The sequence below is a fragment of the Takifugu flavidus genome, chromosome 3, assembly GCF_003711565.1.
Source record: "Takifugu flavidus isolate HTHZ2018 chromosome 3, ASM371156v2, whole genome shotgun sequence".
NCBI classification, from domain to species: domain Eukaryota; kingdom Metazoa; phylum Chordata; class Actinopteri; order Tetraodontiformes; family Tetraodontidae; genus Takifugu; species Takifugu flavidus.
The window spans coordinates 1,313,776-1,331,429 of NC_079522.1; the positions used below are offsets into that span (position 1 = coordinate 1,313,776).

At 46.4% G+C, this 17,654-nt stretch overlaps 4 protein-coding genes and 1 long non-coding RNA gene across 10 annotated transcripts; 2 read left to right on the forward strand and 3 right to left on the reverse strand.

The window, feature by feature from the left end:
- Positions 1-166: 166 nt before the first annotated feature.
- LOC130522134 (CD209 antigen-like protein C) lies at positions 167-2,047 on the reverse strand. Of its 2 annotated transcripts, XM_057026185.1 has the most exons (6): positions 1,570-2,047; positions 1,268-1,360; positions 966-1,064; positions 730-893; positions 536-660; positions 167-394 (listed from the first exon to the last, which is right to left on the reverse strand). In XM_057026185.1, the coding sequence occupies exons 1-6, from the start codon at positions 1,598-1,600 to the stop codon at positions 277-279; spliced, it is 630 nt and encodes a 209-aa protein (XP_056882165.1). In that variant the 5' UTR covers positions 1,601-2,047; the 3' UTR covers positions 167-276. The 2 variants fall into 2 exon arrangements, with proteins under 2 accessions (XP_056882165.1, XP_056882163.1); XM_057026183.1 differs by having other exon boundaries at positions 730-1,064.
- A 231-nt stretch (positions 2,048-2,278) lies between these two features.
- Positions 2,279-6,145, reverse strand: tp53 (tumor protein p53). 5 transcript variants are annotated; one of them, XM_057026180.1, is made up of 11 exons: positions 5,988-6,145; positions 5,227-5,328; positions 5,084-5,150; positions 4,833-5,015; positions 3,896-4,070; positions 3,712-3,824; positions 3,518-3,627; positions 3,316-3,440; positions 3,142-3,236; positions 3,002-3,066; positions 2,279-2,913 (listed from the first exon to the last, which is right to left on the reverse strand). In XM_057026180.1, exons 2-11 carry the CDS (start codon positions 5,289-5,291, stop codon positions 2,817-2,819), a joined length of 1,095 nt encoding a protein of 364 aa, XP_056882160.1. In that variant the 5' UTR covers positions 5,292-5,328; positions 5,988-6,145; the 3' UTR covers positions 2,279-2,816. The 5 variants fall into 5 exon arrangements, with proteins under 5 accessions (XP_056882160.1, XP_056882157.1, XP_056882158.1 ...); XM_057026177.1 differs by having other exon boundaries at positions 3,002-3,236; XM_057026178.1 differs by lacking the exon at positions 5,988-6,145 and adding an exon at positions 5,649-5,970 and having other exon boundaries at positions 3,002-3,236.
- Positions 5,147-6,611, forward strand: LOC130522135 (uncharacterized). The gene is made up of 2 exons (XR_008949560.1): positions 5,147-5,367; positions 6,526-6,611. It is a non-coding gene; the product is annotated as an uncharacterized LOC130522135 (long non-coding RNA).
- Positions 6,612-8,544: 1,933 nt separating this feature from the next.
- LOC130522831 (solute carrier family 2, facilitated glucose transporter member 1-like) lies at positions 8,545-14,296 on the forward strand. The gene is made up of 11 exons (XM_057027591.1): positions 8,545-8,850; positions 9,925-10,020; positions 10,811-10,971; positions 11,509-11,633; positions 11,707-11,822; positions 11,899-12,061; positions 12,139-12,326; positions 12,405-12,509; positions 12,852-12,953; positions 13,026-13,229; positions 13,299-14,296. Exons 1-11 carry the CDS (start codon positions 8,818-8,820, stop codon positions 13,512-13,514), a joined length of 1,509 nt encoding a protein of 502 aa, XP_056883571.1. The 5' UTR covers positions 8,545-8,817; the 3' UTR covers positions 13,515-14,296.
- Positions 14,197-17,306, reverse strand: LOC130522834 (Y-box-binding protein 2-A-like). Its single transcript, XM_057027595.1, has 10 exons — positions 17,166-17,306; positions 16,386-16,449; positions 16,278-16,311; positions 16,109-16,198; positions 15,808-16,047; positions 15,566-15,648; positions 15,276-15,480; positions 15,069-15,197; positions 14,926-15,001; positions 14,197-14,793 (listed from the first exon to the last, which is right to left on the reverse strand). The coding sequence occupies exons 1-9, from the start codon at positions 17,242-17,244 to the stop codon at positions 14,960-14,962; spliced, it is 966 nt and encodes a 321-aa protein (XP_056883575.1). The 5' UTR covers positions 17,245-17,306; the 3' UTR covers positions 14,197-14,793; positions 14,926-14,959.
- Between the last annotated feature and the right edge of the window lie 348 nt (positions 17,307-17,654).

Genomic DNA, 17,654 nt, shown 5'->3' on the forward strand with positions numbered 1-17,654 from the left:
GAGTCTATTTTGGCGCTGTTTATTTATAGCTGACCACTAGGTGGCACTGATGTAATAAAATTAATTTTTATTGTCAAGCTATCCGAAATGAGCGCAGATGTATTTGATATTGACACACTTTAATTAGTTAAAAAACAGCTTTCAAAATTATATATGTCCTCTCGAACACTTGTGCATGCTGTTTCAGTACATGCTTCACATGTGTCTGTTCCTTAAATAAAAGCATGAAAAAGCACTTTTTCATCAATGCCACTGTGACCTAAAGCAGCATAAGTGTTATAACTTTTTCTTGCAAACCCACGGCCCGTACGAGTCACAGCTGACGGCGAACAGACTTTTCTCCCCCCTCAGGTCAGCACAGTCCGCGTCGTTGGAGTCCCATTCGACCATCAGCCTTTACAACACACACGGGAGCAGAACCGTAAGTTCCAAAGTCGGGATAGATCATGATTTTGACTGGCATTTGGACATTCCTGTGGGATTTGGTGACACCTAGCTGTGAGAATAAAGCTGGGAAGAACTTATCAGTGCTTACGGCATATTGCGCTGGAGGTCAGACCCATCCATCCACACCCAGTGCCCCTCCTGCTGGGTGTCTGTCAACCCCACCCATGGGAAGGTGAAATTGGGGTACTTCTTCATCACACATTGGAGAAAATCCTGAAAAGGAATCAGTGTTTTGAGTATCATGCTGTTGCATTCTCCTGTAGACCTCCTGACACGAGTTACCATCTCTGCTGGGTCTTCCAACACCACCAGGCTGCTGTTGTGGCGCCAGCAGAACTCTGCGCTCTCATTCCAATTGAGATTCTCCCAAAGCCTCACTGAGGAGAAGAAGTAGCAGCGCTCCTTCCTCCAGAGCCAACCAGCTGGGCACCGACTGCATCTGGGGTCTGGAGCACAGGGGTGAACGTCTAAACGTGCACGAGCAAAGCTGTAAGACATCACACCGGGTGTGAAACGACCTTGACTGGTCATCGGGAGCATCGGGTCCAGCTCGCAGAGCAGCTTCTCGCACCGCTGCCACCGCGGTGGCTCTGGGGTCGGATCTACTGATGGCATCGCTGAGAGATGACATAAAGAAAGTGGTGTTTACATCGACACCCGCATGGGTCCCCTTCCAATTCACGTTCATTCATTCTATAATCTGACCACTAGATGTCACCAAATGTTACTCACTGGATCTATTGGATGGATGAATAAGCCACGTGATTGTGGCACTAAATTGGGCATTATTTGATATTAAATGCTGCAACTTTGCACCCACCAAACAGGAACACGCACACCCCCACAGCCAGGATTACTGTTGCTGCGACAACAGCGACGCTCGCGATCAGCCGACACGCTTGAAAGCGTCCTGCTGTGGGCAAAAACAGGGAAAAATCACAGGCAAATCCATCGTTCTGATACCGATCTCATGTCTGACCTCTGAACCTCGGTGAGATAAAGCTACCGTTACACTTTTAACTGTCAGAGAATTATGATTTAATAAAGAGGATGCAAATCTGCATTTAAAGGCAGATCCACTTTTCTGAACATGTTTTTTATTAATGGTGAATCAAACGTTACCAGGTTTTCTGTCCGCTCTTATGGGCTCCATCCGCCTCTCTGGTCCTCTTTGGCTCTTTCACTTATATTATTTGTCACATGCTGCTTGCTGAAACATGCCCCTTCCTTCTTTTCATGTGAGAGAAATATAAGGGCATAGCGCATAAAGAACATGTTAACAGCCCCGCCTGGAAATATAAAGGCGTGAAAAGCAAAGACCTCATTTCTCTCCTGGTTGTGATCTGAGGGTTCATTGGTTTTGTTGATCACTGTGGTGTTCTGTTGCAAATCTGAGTGACCTCCACCAAGGGATGAATTTGGGGGATGTTGCTGATTCTGGAGGATCTTTGATCTTCCGATTATCAAAGCCAAGTCACTTTGATCATTAAGCAACCAAACATATTAGTTACATGGTTTAAGCATCAATAAGTGGAAATTTGCTGTTGGTACCTGAGTTTACAAATAATCTTAAAGGGCTAAAAATGGTGTATTTAAGCCACAAAATTATAAAATTGTTAAGTTGCTCAGCATAAGTGAAAGTCACAGTTTCATCCTGTGACTTTCAACAAGGAAGTGATGTTTTGAGCTGTTTTATAAGTTGATAATGACACTATGATGAGCTTTAGTCATATCAGGTCACGCTGTCGCGCAACAACCATGCTAACATGTCAATTAGCACATTTAATGCTTATTCCCTCATTTGGCCAAGAAAAAAAACAAACAAACGCCATTAATGTTTAGCAATTTTATTTTAGTGTGGAAAAAAAACAGATGAACAGAAAAATAGAGTTATTATACAAAACAAACATCCCTAAAATAAAGAAAAAAGGAGACAAAGAAAGCTTATTGGATACATTTGTGATTGTGTTAAAGAAAAAAGACACTGATGCATTAACTGGAAGTCTGTCCTAGAAACGCTGATTGGTTCATAAAAATAACAGCATCTGTGTTTTGGGTGATCCAGCCAGCCCACACCGTATACAACTAACCTTAAAAAAAATTTTTTTTTTTCTTCTTTAAATCATTATGAAACCACAATTAGCCAGAATGTTTCTTATTGTTTGTAATTATGCTTAACGGAGGAAAAAAATAAAAAACGGTACAAAAAATGCATCATATGGTATTTTTATCCTTATAAAAAGATAAAACTACTCCCCCTCTGGAAACAACACTGATTAAATGGACTATTGTATTTTTGGGCAGGATGTTAAAAATAGGACAGTACGTAGAAGGACGATTAAAACCCGACAGGGAAAAGCTTCGGCGCCTTAGTCGCTGTCGCTCTTCTCTCCCCGGTGCAGCAGCCTCTTGCCTCTCGGAGGGACGGGACACTCCGGTTTGGCAGCGGCCTTGCACTTGGGTTTACTGGGAAGATGAAGCCAGAGACATTTGTCAGTCCATCATAAACTGGGAGTCATACGGGACAAGACAGCGACATCTAGTGGCGACTTACTTTTCAAGCAATTCCAGACCGTCGTTGATCTTCTTCAGCATTTCGTAGCGTTTGCGACCGCGGATCTGCAGCAAAAGTTCGGCAGAATTAATTACAAACAAGTTGCGAAGAGCTCTGCGGTGCTGGCAACCTGTACTTGCCTGCAGAGTGAAAAGCTCCTTGTCGTCCTCCTCGGCACTGGAGGCCGTCTTGGACTTCTTGGCGGAGGCGGCGGCGGCAGGAGGTGGGACGCTCTCTGTTGAGCAGAATGGGGGTCAGAACAAGCAGAGGGGGGGAGCCAAAACCCGACTGCTAGGCAACAAATGTAAACCTACTTCGCTTCTTAGTTTCTTTGGTTCCGTTCTGCATATTGGTGCTGTTGGCCTCCTCCGTTTTGCGGTCCCTGCCGGGACATGCGCAGACACGGACCTCAAAGCACCTGCGGCCCAAGACCACGCCCCTGCGGACACGGAGCGAAGGTCAAAGGTGGCCCAATGGCTGCAAATGAATGACGGTCATGGTGACGGCAGTACTCACTCCTGAGTCTCCAGGGTCAGGATGGTGAGGATGGGCCGGCGGTTCATGCCCCCCATGCAGGAACTATTGCACATAAAACTGAGGAGGATGGTGGTGAATTCAGAGCCGAGCTAAAATGAGGGAGAGAGGAATTCAGCTTTGAGGTAAAATGAGTTAAAAAACAAACAAACAGACCAGCGCGATAGCGGTTCTACCTGGGGGGGCTCGTACGGCACCGTCACGCTCTGTCTTTTTGTGTGCGGATCCTCAAAGTACTGAGCCCGCTGGCTGCCCTCCATTCTGATGAGATGGCTCCGGTGTGCCGCGGCTACAGGGACAACACATGTAAGATTCCTCCAGCCAGGACAAACATTCCCAAAGTGCTGCCGTTTCTCTTACAGTCCTCGTTTTGGTGGTGGGGGCACCGGCGGACCACATCTGCCACGTGTTCGATCTTCTTGTAAATGGCTGTAGCCCTCAGGACGGCGCCCGCAGGAGGCTTCTTGATGAGAAGCACCTCAACCAGGCTGGTCTTGGCAAGCTGGCAGTACAACTTATTGAGGATCTCGGAGTACTGAGGGAGCGCAGAGAGAGAAGAGACGTGCATGTTGTGATCAGCAGACCGGCCCGAGTCTGGAGCAGATGTGGAAAACTTCAGCTTCTCTCTACAAAAACAACCCAAAACTCCAACTAAAGCTCTCCAAAGGAACACAGACTGAATCGTCCAACTCAGAGACAGATTACCTTGCCCAGGTCCTCTTTTTAACCCTTTCTGTGCTGGAGGAGGAGCGCGCAGGAACATGTCCCGTCATGTCAAAGCCTTACAAGCAGACTGCAGCTCTCCCACAGACCGGTGCAGGGGCTGGAGGGGGCGGGCGTTCTGGGGAGGAGCAGCCTAACTTCAACTAAACTGACCAACCGCAGGGGGCTGCTGGACGAGTCACCGTGGAAACATTACTTCCATTGGCTCTCCAGAAACACTGGCCCAGTCTAGACCTTAAAATTTAGTAAATTGTCACAATGAATGAGTTTCCACACCAATGCCAAGCTCAGGAACGGAACAAAGGACTTTAGTTAAGGTAAGACTGTATTTACTGTTGTTTTACAGAAAAGGTTCAATATTAACGGAAGAGAAAAAAGTAAAACCTTTCAATAATCATGTATTTCTCGCAGTGTCTCGCAGAATTTAACCAGATGAAGCAGCTGTGGAAATTCCATTTTATATCTGACTAAGAAACCTCATCGGTCACTCAATTATTAAGACCCGCTGTGAATATTAGTTTAATTTAAACCCATCTAAAAGAGGCCTGTTAAATCTGGGTGTGGGTTTACTCACGGTGGAGGTGACGGACTTTGCAGTGCCGGACTTTTGGAAGCGCAGCTCAAAGCCATATTCTCCTGGGTAATCGGTGGTAACCGGGACGGTTGGGGTGGAAAGGTTCGCGCCGTCTTTGCTCGCCATCTCCGAGGGCAGATTGAAGAGTTCTTCATTGAAAGGCAACTCTCGGTAGGTCATGAGCTGAGACACAGGAGAGTCAGGATGCATACAGACGTCACCGAATTATTAAAATGAGTTAGCATTCTTACAAGTTCTTGGTGCCATTGCTCATTTTCCAAGCTCGTTGTTGGGATCGTAACTATGGAGGGTGCCGCCCTGCAACAGCAAACGGAAAAGAAGAGATTATCAGACGGCTCCTTTTGGAGATTTTCTTGACTAAAGCGCCACTTACACATTCTCCCACAGATCCTGAAAGGTGTCCTGGCTCAGAGGCAAACTGAAGCCTTCATCTTCCATCCTTCCTCTATGATGAGCCAGCAGATCAGAGGAAGATCTGCAAAGGAACATCGACGATGACGTCATCTCATTAAGGGTCATTCAAGAAAATCTTAAAAGTTGCTTTTATGACCCCCCCCCAAAAAAATCTTTAAGTAATCATTACTTTTTAACCAGATTTGGTTTGCCAGATTTTCGAAGAGGTTGGACATTTTAACTCCCTAATTGGCTACTTTGATTCATTGCACTGATTTTGTCAACCCCGCCAAAAATAATAAAAAACCCAGGCATCGTTTTCTTGCTAATTACAACAAAAACTGTTCAAAATATAAATTAAAACGAAGCAAAAACCGTGTCAAGTATTCCGAGCGCTCCTACCACAGCCTGTTAGCGTTAGCCAGCCTCCATTTTCTTTCAGCACCTACAAAATCTTGATTTCGGATTTCGTTGCACCTCCACAATAATAATTAAAAAAACACATCACAATACTCATAAATTGGTCCACAAGCTTCACCACCACTGAAAGCGTCTAACGCGTTCGCTTTGAAACCGATCTGTGCGTCGACTTTTGTGCGTTTGCATTAGCACCGCTAGCCGATTCGCGTTATGGCTACATTTCGACAAAACTAGCTAAACTACTCCAAAACTTGATTTATCGACCGAATGCGAAAAGTACGTGCTCTTTGTTTGATAAGCTTTGTGTGGCCATGGCGATACCTTGCCAGTCCCGTCGCCGATTATTAGGGAGTCACCAGCGAGAACAGCCGAAAGGGGGTTTTGCCGAAAAACCAAAATATTTGGTTCGAAAAGTGGAGCACGTTGTCCGAGGGGGGATTTCCGCAGAGGAAAAAGGGGAGGGGCGCGTGTTAAGTGTGGACAGCTGTCCAATCACAGGCGTCCAGCCGCTCTCACGCGCCTAAATACGTCATTGGTGGGATGCTGCGTTCCCGTCCAATCAGAAATGTAGGAATTCAAGAGAACAAGTAAATAGGACACGCAGGAATATTGTGTAAACTATCGTTCTTGGAGTGTTAGTTATTGTGAACTTGTTCTGTATTTTTCCCCCGTGCAACCGCTGTAGAATCACTTTACAGCAGTGTATGAAAATATCATTTTTTGAATGACTGACTCCAATACGTGCACTTTGAGCACACGTTCCTGAGCTCCTGAAGTTTACACGTTGACGTCACAAGGAAGTGAAACTCGCGCTTCTGTGTTATTTAAATTGAAAATGTAATTTCTTTCTCATTTGCAGGAGGATCCTGATGATCTGATTCGTGGCCAGAATGATAAGCTCTTTTCTACTGGCACATACAATAAAACTTATATGCACATACTGTATCACAAATATGTTTTAATAATACTTTTAGGTAACAGGGGAGACATCCTACTGATGTATAACTGTACAAGTGGTCAGGGCTTAGTTGTTAGAAAGGTCTGTTCCTGTTTAACTTGTGTTTCCACACTTAGTTTTTTCCACTTCTCGTGCAGAATGTTAATAACATTCAGGGACTGAAAGAGATGTATTTGTGTTGTTTTAATCCATCTATTCCACATGTTGTCATGCATTGAAAACACCACAATCTGCTCTAACGGCTGAATGAAGTCACGTCTAAAAATGATCACACAACTATCACATCTGGGAACCAGAGAAACTGGACCCTGATCTGGTGTGCACAGAACAGAAGCCATCAAGCAAGGTCAACACTCAGAATGATACGCACTTAATCTTGGTTCTTGTCTTGCTGTGGTCTTGGTAAAATTATTGATCACTGCATCTTAAAACCAGAAACATTTGTGTGGCTCCTCTGTTCTGTAACTCTACACTCCAAATCTAGAATCCCCCTTGTTTTTAACTCAAGATTACCTAATTCTAACCAATTTGTAAAGAAATTGTCCACAAATCCCATTTCAATATGCACAATTGATACAATAAACCCCATTTTGAGTGACTGGACCATAATCTATTGAACATATTTCATAATTTGTCTCATTTAACCTGGGTCAGATGTTTGGTTCACACCTGCTATCCATCGTATGACTGAGGTTACTGCTGTCTGATTTTGAACCAGATGACCCACACACACACACCCAACCACACACACACACACACACACACACACAGGTCATAAACAAGGAGGAACCCACATCAGCTGTTGCATCTCTGTCACGTGTGTGTATTGACATTTTGACTGGGGCAAAATCTCCAGTTTGAACACATTTGACATTTTGTGCCGTGAGAGCGTCAATGTGGTGAGAAATATTGACTGTTTAATCCAGGTTGTGTTTTATTACCATTTGTTTATTTTCAAATTGGCCCAACTTTCTTAGCGGCCTCTGTATGAAGTCATGTGACACACATAAGAATATCACCTCTGTCAGTTTGCACTCATGAAGCCGTAAAGTGGTCAGGATGGTGCCACCGTCCTGATGGTGTAAGGTTTCTCTACATTTAGTCACATGCTGTAGAGAGAGGAGAGTGTGTGTGTGTGTGTGGAGGGGGGGGGGGTGAGTCTTGGATCAGACGGTGTCAAGTTCCTCCGTTCTTCCTCAGAGTGTGCATGAGGATAGGGAAAGGAAAAGGCAGCGGTCCAAAAAGGAGGTGGCGTGATGTGGGGGTGTGATCTGAAAACACTCAGAGATGTGGTGTAACTTTTTTCCACTGCAGCCTGTAATTCCCAGCACCCCCCACCCCCCACAACAACCCACCCAACCACCCCAACTCAGGTGGTGCAGACCAAATTTAGTGCCCACCTGTTGCCTGGTTGAAATGGATTAAGCTTTGTTATGTGTGTGTGTGTGTTTGGGTGGCGTGATGTGACCCCTTTGGCATGTGATTTTAAATAGAAGATTTGCCCCTGATGAAAAGACTGACAATGGGCGTCAGAGACGAGCCCCTCGCTGAGAAATGTTAAGTCATTGCCAGGTTTGACTGAGGTCTGACAGCTTCAGAGACCAAGTAACTGAGGCAGGTCAGTAAAGTGCACTTACAGATCCACGTGTGAACGTATAGCTCATGAAAAACTTGAAAAACTTTGGTCTCCACATTGGATTTGTTGAGCATATTTTGATGCACATGTCAATAATGATATAAGACCAGTCACTCGGAGTGATTTTGCGCGTCACACCTGGGGCCCCCGGTTTCCTGACACCCCGTCACGCCTTCAGCCAATAGGAGTTAAGGTCATGATGTCGTTTCCTGCGTACGGCTCGACCTCTGCTGCGTGATCTCAAGAACAGAGGCGCAGTGGGCCGATCTCGGGACACGCTGGAGCTCTGCCCTTTAACGCATCAGCCAACCCGCCGCCCCGAAAAGGGCGTGCACGTGGGTGGCACCCAAGCCAGCCGGAGCGACACAACGAGACACCCCGCAAACACAAGGCGTCAGGTTGCTCGGTTTTGGTGCGGGCTTTTGGATCTTACGTTTTGGTGCGATTATCGTTGCTTGAGTGCTGCAGCTTGAGGTCGGGACTTGTCCCCGTCGCGACGCTTCGTGTCACCATTTGGCACCAGACGCATCTGTCATCTGCAGCTGCCTGCCAGAGTCATGCCAACTGGATTTCAGCAACTCGGAGGGGAGGTATTAATTTTTCCTTGAAAACTTTTGGAAATGGGAATCGGCTTCTTTTCAGCGTCTTAAAGTGTTGATGGTTCTGTACAATGTTTTTTTTTTGTCTTGACTTGTGCGTATTTGGCTCAGCTGCGCGTAATTATTTTATTTGGAGAGCTATTACGCACGACTCCTTCTCCTCCGCACGTCAGTGCTTTTCTTTCTTGAGTTGCAAATTGGTTGTGCAATCAAACGAATCAACTTACAAATACTTGAAATTGGCAAAATCTTAAATGTCTTTCAGAATGATGCCAAAATATTCTTCCGAAATGAATGTGTTTGAGCCAAAGAGGAAATTCTGACGCCAATTTAGTTTTAGCAATGACCTTGAGCAACTAAATAGCAGGAAATTACAGGTAATAAATTTGATGAATCTCTCAATAATAATTCAACCACTGAGCATAAACTGATATGCTAAATTGCCACCAGCAAAACAGATACCTCAAAACCAGCTACCAAATAATTTCTCTGGAGGTGTGACCACAACAAAGAAAACACTGAACTCATTAACATTGAGGCCCCTGAGGTCATTTAAAAAAATGAATACATAAATTAAATAGAGCATAACACAACCTTCCTCTGCTGCATAATTACAAAAAGGCATTAAATATTATTACTCTGATAAAAACCGTGAGAAAACCACATGATTTGTTTAAAAAGCTTCAGTTTCTTGTCACGTGTTTAATGTTTTCACGCCCTCATCTTTAAAATGTCAACAGACCAGCGGTCATGGCGGGTTTGTTTTGGTCAGCAGGTTGAAAGACACAAGTCATCAAAAATCCCCCTCTGATGCTAACTTAGCTGTCAGCTACAGATAAAATACCTCCCAGGGATGTAAACACTTGGCCGGGCCTGTTGTCCCGATAGACGTCTCTCATTGTGGAGACAGGTGTCGGGCCCAGACGGGAAAGTTTAAATTAACGCCACAATGTGGTTGGTGATGTCATCAGGGATCAAAGGATCATAGTTCCATAATATCAGCCGGCCTTGGTGTTGAGTTGTGTTCTCAACACCCTCCTGAACGTACCATTGCTCTGTTTTCAGACAGTGACGGGAACCTTTGTTCTCTCGGTCTTCACCGCCGTCCTGGGATCTCTGCAGTTCGGGTACAACATTGGCGTGATCAACGCACCTCAGAAGGTAGAGAGATCATTGAAAACGCACGCTGGAGCGCTGTGACGTTTCCCGGACATCGTCACATAGCTTTGTGTTCATGCTCACGTTAAGGTCACGGCGCCTCCTCATGTCGTGCAGACGGTGTTTAAAACTCAAACTTGACAGAGGGGAAAAAAATCCCAGGCATGAGACACTGTGATGCTAACCAGGATATTTCTGTCCTCTTTACGAGTGTTGTTTTAATGGGGGGGTTTGACTCAGGTTTGGAAAGCTGCTGACAAGCCTCAGCTAAAGTATTTATAGATGGAGGTGGTGATTTTTTTGTCCCAAAAATCTGGGTAAACAAATGCATCTACTCCAAAAAACACATGGACATGCGTGTTGACTGAAGCTAACTGCTACATTTTTAATTAGCAGGAAGGTATTTATATGAATATGGAAGTGGGTCCCCCTCCGTGGGCGCTAGCATGTTGTGTTGATATCTTTCGACAGTAGCCTGACAGGATAAACAAACTTACTAAGTGATGTTTCCTTTATTTTTTCTCTAATCAATCACTTTTCCAGCTTGGCCAACAAATTTAGCCCATCATTAATGTTTTAACCAAACCCATGAGTGGGAAACAATTGTAGATGTGAGGAAAAATCAGTTTTTCCCCAGCAGCTACTGTAGTTAGTTGGAGGACAGCTGATAGATTCCTGTAATCTTCATTTACACTCTGCCACGGGTGCAGTTATCGCACATTTAAGCTTTGCTTTCGCCTTATTGCAAACGTGTTTTCGTCTGATCGTCGCGTCTCTTCCGACCCTTCTGCAGAGGATCGAGGGGGAATATAACGCCACATGGATTCATCGGTACGGCGCGCCCATCCCTGCAGGAACTCTCACCTCCCTCTGGTCGCTGTCAGTGGCCATCTTCTCCATCGGTGGCATGTTGTCCTCCTTCTGCGTGGGCTTTGTCTCAGAGTGGCTGGGCAGGTAGTGGACCTACATGTAGCAGAATTACGCAATCCTTAATTTTGCCTCACAATGAGTGTGATCCAGTCTGCTTCTTGATTAAGACAAACTTTAGGATCTAAAGATCGACCTAAACAGAATTTTAAATCTGGCTCTAAAGGCAGTGTGGATCTAAAATGGATGGATCCCACGATGGGGCAACTTGGCCCTGTCCCCACGCCCCACAGTAACCTGAGCTGGACTGGATTTCTGATCCATGTTAGCATTACTGGGTCAGTGAGTGTGTGCTGGGGACCACTCAGGACAAGGTCTTCCAAAAAAAGGCCAATTGTTCCCTGATTGGACTTGACAATGACAATGGACAATATCACAGAAGTGACAATGAATAACAAATGTCTGTTATTTTAGTTTCTTTAGTGTGTTTTCCGTGACACTGCCCTCTATAGGCCACCAGGTGCAGAGCAGCATATATTTTCTAATATTTCAGTTAAAAAAAGTGCTTTTATTGATTAAGATTGCAAATATCTGACGTTTCTGGATATTTTTGAACATTTCCAGGAGAAAAGCCATGCTCATCAACAACATGTTTGCCTTCATCGGCGGGAGTCTGATGGCGTTTTCCAAGCTGTGCCGCTCCTTCGAGATGTTGATCCTTGGGCGCTTCGTCATTGGCGTCTACTGTGGCGAGTGCCTTTCTATTAAAATCAAAGGAATGTGACACTGGAGAGTTTTTAACGAGACGTCTCGTCTGCGCAGGACTTGCGTCGGGGTTAACACCGATGTATGTGGGGGAAATCGCTCCCACGAGCCTGCGGGGGGCGCTGGGAACCCTGCACCAGCTGGCGATAGTCACTGGTATTCTCATAGCACAGGTACCACAGCAAAGATGTTCGCATCAGAGGTTTGAAATGTTTCAAACCTCTGATTCCTGGTTTGATCCCTGTTAAGATCCTGGGCCTGGATCAGTTGCTGGGCAGCGAGGACCTGTGGCCTCTCCTGCTGGGTGTAACAGTCGTGCCGACTGTTCTTCAGATGTCATTTCTGCCCTTCTGCCCCGAGAGCCCCCGGTTCCTCTACATAGTCCGCTGCCAGGAGCACCAGGCCAAGAGAGGTGAGGGTCGTGGAGTTCCCTTACTTCCTCCTTTAATGAGAATTCATGGCGGCATGTACACGTGCAAATTTGCGCAGGTCTTAAGAGGCTGACAGGGAGGCTGGATGTGGGCGACATGCTGGCGGAGATGAAGGAGGAGAAGAGGAAGATGGAGATGGAGAGAAAGGTCTCCATCCTGGAGCTCTTTCGCTCTCCGGTCTACCGCCAGCCGATTATCATTTCCATCCTTTTGCAGCTCTCGCAGCAGCTCTCCGGGATCAACGCAGTGAGTCCCAGTCGCTACCGCTTCCGTATGTAGCAGATGGATCCAGCAAGTATTGATCCTCTTAATCCCTCTGGGCAGATTTTCTACTACTCCACCAGTATCTTCATGAAGGCGGGAGTCCAGAGTCCAGTTTACGCCACCATAGGTGCAGGCGTGGTAAACTGCGCCTTCACCGTTGTCTCGGTAACCAAATTCATTCGCCCCTGGTTAAAATGCTAAAGTGTTTATCACAGTTTCATCAAAGAGCAAATATAGATAGCAGTTTTAGCTTTCACCCATATGTCGAACCGTCACGTTTCACTTGGCGAGGGTCGAAATGTTCAACTGACCTCAACAAAAGGTCGAAGCAGCAGCTTCGCTTGCTTGGTTTCATGTTTTCACTACTCCTGGAGTGTTTCTTGCAAACTAACACATTCAAATAAGACGCTTCCGTTTGTGGTTTTCATATAAATGTCCTCAGAAGTAACGTTAGCTGTCTCTTCTGAGACGATGGCACTAAAATTCGGCCCGTTTTCTTCCCAACAGCTCTTCCTGATAGAGCGGATGGGTCGGCGGACGCTCCACATGATCGGACTGGGTGGCATGTGCGCGTGCGCCGTCATCATGACGGCGGCTCTGGCGTTGCTGGTCAGTCTCGCAAGGATGCCGGCATTGTGTGTTGGCGCTGTCGGTGAACCTTTACGTTCTCTTGAACACTAGGACAGTATTCCCTGGATGAGCTACATTAGCATGCTGGCTATCTACAGCTTCGTGGCCTTCTTCGAGGTCGGTCCCGGACCCATCCCCTGGTTCTTCGTGGCCGAGCTCTTCTCCCAGGGTCCCAGGCCGGCAGCCATGGCCGTGGCCGGCTTCTGCAACTGGACCGCCAACTTCATCGTTGGCATGTGCTTCCAATATGTCGCGGTAAGGATTTATACGAACATCAAAGACCACTGAATTGTTTCCCTCTGACCCGATTGGTTCCGTCCTCAGAACCTCTGCGGGCCGTACGTGTTCCTGATCTTCGCAGCGCTGCTTCTGTTCTTCCTCATCTTCACATTCTTCCGGGTTCCAGAGACCCGGGGCAAGACTTTTGACCAGATTGCTGCGGATTTCCACCAGCATGGGGAAGGAGGGATGATTGATATGGACCTGAACAAGCTCAGCACGGAGCTGGAACCCTTCGGTGGTGACCGCGACCTCAACTGAAGAGAAAAAAAAAAAAAACCCAGTCTTTGATTGAACTGCGGATGTGGGCGGGGCTTAAATTTGACGGATAAATTAAGGTTGATTGTGGTTAAAAGTGCGTTTTGCTGGTGTCGCTGTGAATTAACAGTTGGCGTGTAAGATGAAGCAAAAGATGCACAAACGAAGCTCAGGGGTGGACGATTGAGGCGCCACACGTTTCCACAGCGACACCGGACTGAAGCAAGAGACTGTGGGATACCTGCACTTTATCTACTTCCCAAAATTTAAACAAAAAAAAAAAAAAAGCCAACGTTGAGCTAAGGCTAAGATGCTACCGAGACTTATCAACCTGATGAGAATCTTGCACAAACTCATTTATAAAAGTAGTTGAGAACTTTGTGTACATATAGTGCGTTTGCTAAAAGGTACAGGGGTCTAACAAGTCTTTATGCACTCCAGTTTGTATATTAACTATTCTAAGGTTTGTGTTTTCCAGGGAAACCTATCATTTAATGAAAGTATTGTAAATATTTGAAGGGTTGATTCATTTTCTGCTCTTGTGGAGATCCCACTCCATTTGGTACGATTCCAGGATTTTTGATTTTCCTGAATTGTTGAGCCTTGGAGCAGGATCGAGTACGTCAAGTTGAACAGAAATGAACAAGTTGGACGAGCACCAAAACACCAGCGGAACGCTGAACTCTGAGATTTGCAAACATGATTTATTTGTAAGCATGTTTAAGTACCGACATTGCACAAAGTCCCCTCCAAAGTAAAGCAAAGAAAAACCTTTTCTGACCAAATAGCCCCTCAAATGAAGAAAGGGTGGGAGCAGACATATTTCAAGGGTTTATTTTGGTGGCAATGAACTAAACAGACTCCCAGTACGCACTTCCAATTTCACATAGGCTTGGTCCCCCCCCCCACTTCAACCCAAATCAAAGAATAAGCAAAAGGTTAAATAAAATTCAAGGTCGGTCCCTCTATTAACAACTTGTGTCCCACTTGGGCAATTAAAGAAAATTTGTTTATAAATGGATGGGTTGGAATAACTGGGCTATCCAAGCAAACGTCCATCATTTCTCATTTTTCTTTTTAAAGTTATGTCTAAATAGTTTCCCACCACCCACTCAAGGTCCCTCCTCTCCGGCTGCATCCCTTTCTGGACGGACAACGCAAAGGGGACAGGATGCGCGGGGGTGATGACAAAAACTGGGTGGGGGAGTCAAAGAGAATGGGGGAGTGCAGGAGAGAACAGTGCATGTGTTCCAAAATGGGTCCAGTCCTCTGACCCAAGAACCTACATAGGATAAAAATTAAAAATGGAGTTTACAGGAAGACAAAAGCACCTAAAATGACATCTTGCACCCCATCGTATCAGAGCCAGGCGTGACTACATCCGAGTGTGTGTGTGTCTGTGGGGGGGTCCCACCTCTTGCCAGGGTCATGTGACTGTCCTCTCTGAGTCACTCTGCTGCTGCTGGGACTGTTTTATCAGCTGCCGTCTCCTACAAGACAGACGATCAGCCTACGTGGACAATGGTGGACAGACGAAGCTCAGCCTGGCGGCGTTACCTGAGGTGCCTTTGACTCCTGAGGAGGCGTCGAGGTCGTTTTTGGCGATTTCAGTGTGGAGTTAAGATCCCCTGGTTTGGACGTCTGAGGCGGGGTGCCGGGATCTGACGCCGACTTCTCTGTATCGTTCTGAAACGCAAAAAACAGACGTGAGGTTTGTGCGACGGCGGCGATTTTAAGCGACGCTTCGGACAAGCTGCCACCAACTTTTGAGGTAGAAGATTCAGAGTTCCTTTGCCTGCGACGTCTGGGCTGGCGGCGCTGCTGTTTCTGTCCTTCTGTGATGTCGCCGTTAGTTTGGGGGGGCTGGGCGATCACTGCCGGTTTCTCCTCCCCCTGCTCCGAGTTCTCCCCTGAAGCGGGCTTCTGATCACTCGCCGCCTGATCGGCCGGCGGCTCCGGACGCAACGGTCTGGGGTAAAAACCCGGGACAGGACGAGCATGAACACGAGCAAGGCTGGCGCGTTTAGGATAAGTCGCCATAGTCGTTCATTCACCTGCGGTACGTACGCCAGAATCTGCGCCGCGGAGGCCGCTGCGTTTGACTGCTGCCTTCCGCTCCGTCCTGAGCCGTGTCACCCTTAAAACATCAGAAACACCCGTGAGGACAAAGAACACTCCCGAGGAGGGATCGGGTCAGATATTTAAAAGAGAAAGAGAAAAGAGTGCAACACAGGCTCCAAAATAAGGACCGTATGAATGCAGGTGCACTTGATCACATTTACAGGGTTCAGCTTACATCCTGTGCATCTGGCCGGGGTCTCCGGGGCCTGCGGCGGCGCTGCTGGGGTTGGCCGTCGTTGTCGCCCGATCCCTCAGCCTCCCCAGGTGGCGCTTGGCCATCGGCTTGTTGAATTTGGTCACTGGGCCGGGGACTGCGGGGAAAGAACCGCCGGCGAATGCGCCGTCTGTTGGGCGCGTATCGACTGCCTTTGACTGGAACGCCGCCCGGGCCAGTTACATTGGCTGCTTCCGAGCCCTGAAAGACGAAATCTCAGCTCCGTCGCGTCAGCGGCGGGAGAAAAACTGCCCACTCTCACCTTTGTGGCTTCAATCACATCAAACTCCACAACCTCTCCGTCACCGACGCTGCGGAGGAATTTCCTAGGATTGTTTCTCTTGATGGCAGTCTATGGAAAAGCAATGAAAAAAATAATGGAATTACTGTTACGCCACATCATCAAATGACGAAAATACCATCTGCCTTACCTGATGAACAAACACGTCTTCTTTGGTATCATTCCTGTCAAAAGCAATTTGAAAATTACTAAAGGAAATCTGGGGCTTCAAGAGAGCCTAAAATGAAAATGGACATACCTGTTTATGAATCCATATCCGTTCCGCACATTGAACCATTTCACTGTACCTTGAACTAAAGTGGCTACAACCACAGGCAGCACATTATTAAAAGTGTGTATGAATCTCAGACTGCTCACAGAAAATAGGACTGTTATCTTGGTTGTAGCAGGGACACAAGAAATGCTTACAAGAAATGGAAGCTCTGTGCATCAATCATTAACATTCAGACTTTGAAACCAGGTCACGGGGCAGGCCTGCTGCTGAATAACCGAGATTGCACTTCATGATCTGCGAAAAGGCCTAAAATATTGATTAAAACTCCCTCTTCTGCCTCCTGAAAATTACCCCAAATGCATTTTAATTAACACGTTCGCTTCCCATAATAATCAGCCACACCTGTGCAGGCGCGTGCACCAGTGGGCTCCCGGAAAACAGGGAATTTCGGTCATGTGATCCTGTTAAAACAATCATGCGGCTCCATTTAATTTAAATAACGCACGCAACTCCTAGTGCCAAATTATAGATGCCTGGAGGCTGATGGACTTTTACATAAACTTCCCACGATAAATCTCAGTTTGCCTTTGATTTGATTTAATTAGAGATAAATAAAATAAAAAAGTTCCGTCACTTATCAAACGCGTGAAGATACCAAAGGGGAGAATTCAGATTTTTTTATTTGTGCCCTGAAGCCAACAAGATTTTAAACTAATCAGTCGAGGCGCGCGAGCTACAAAGGCTTCCATTAAAATAGCAGAAACATACAATTGTGTTCTTTTGAAATCACTTTCGATGACCCACCTATGACTTTCCTCTCAACCTGAGGTTTGTCTTCCACAGGTGCCGATGGTGGAGCGCTCTGCGCCTCAGCGTCGGTCATGCTCGCTGCCGGAATACTACACTCGCACTCGGTCGCCCCCTCCCTCCTGCTCTTCCCATAACTTTTCTCTTCTTCTTCTTCTTCTCGTGTCGAGGCTGCCAGCTTCCGTCGCGGAGCTACCGCCCCCTGGCGGAACACTGTGGGATGTGCTCCCATCGTGGAATCGGCGTTACGAACCTATTTTCTTATTCAAAATCACGAAACAAATTAAAAACTTATGATACAAAAAAAGGCCCAAGAATGAAATCTGTTTTATTAGATTATTAGACGGATCTCCAGTGATTCGACAGCGTGGGGATTGCTTTTGGTTCTCCGTTAGCCCCAAAAGTTTAGTTTTACAATTTGCGATAAGAAAACAGTTAGCTTCTGGAGAAAACACTTTAATGATAGCCATGATATTAATTGATATT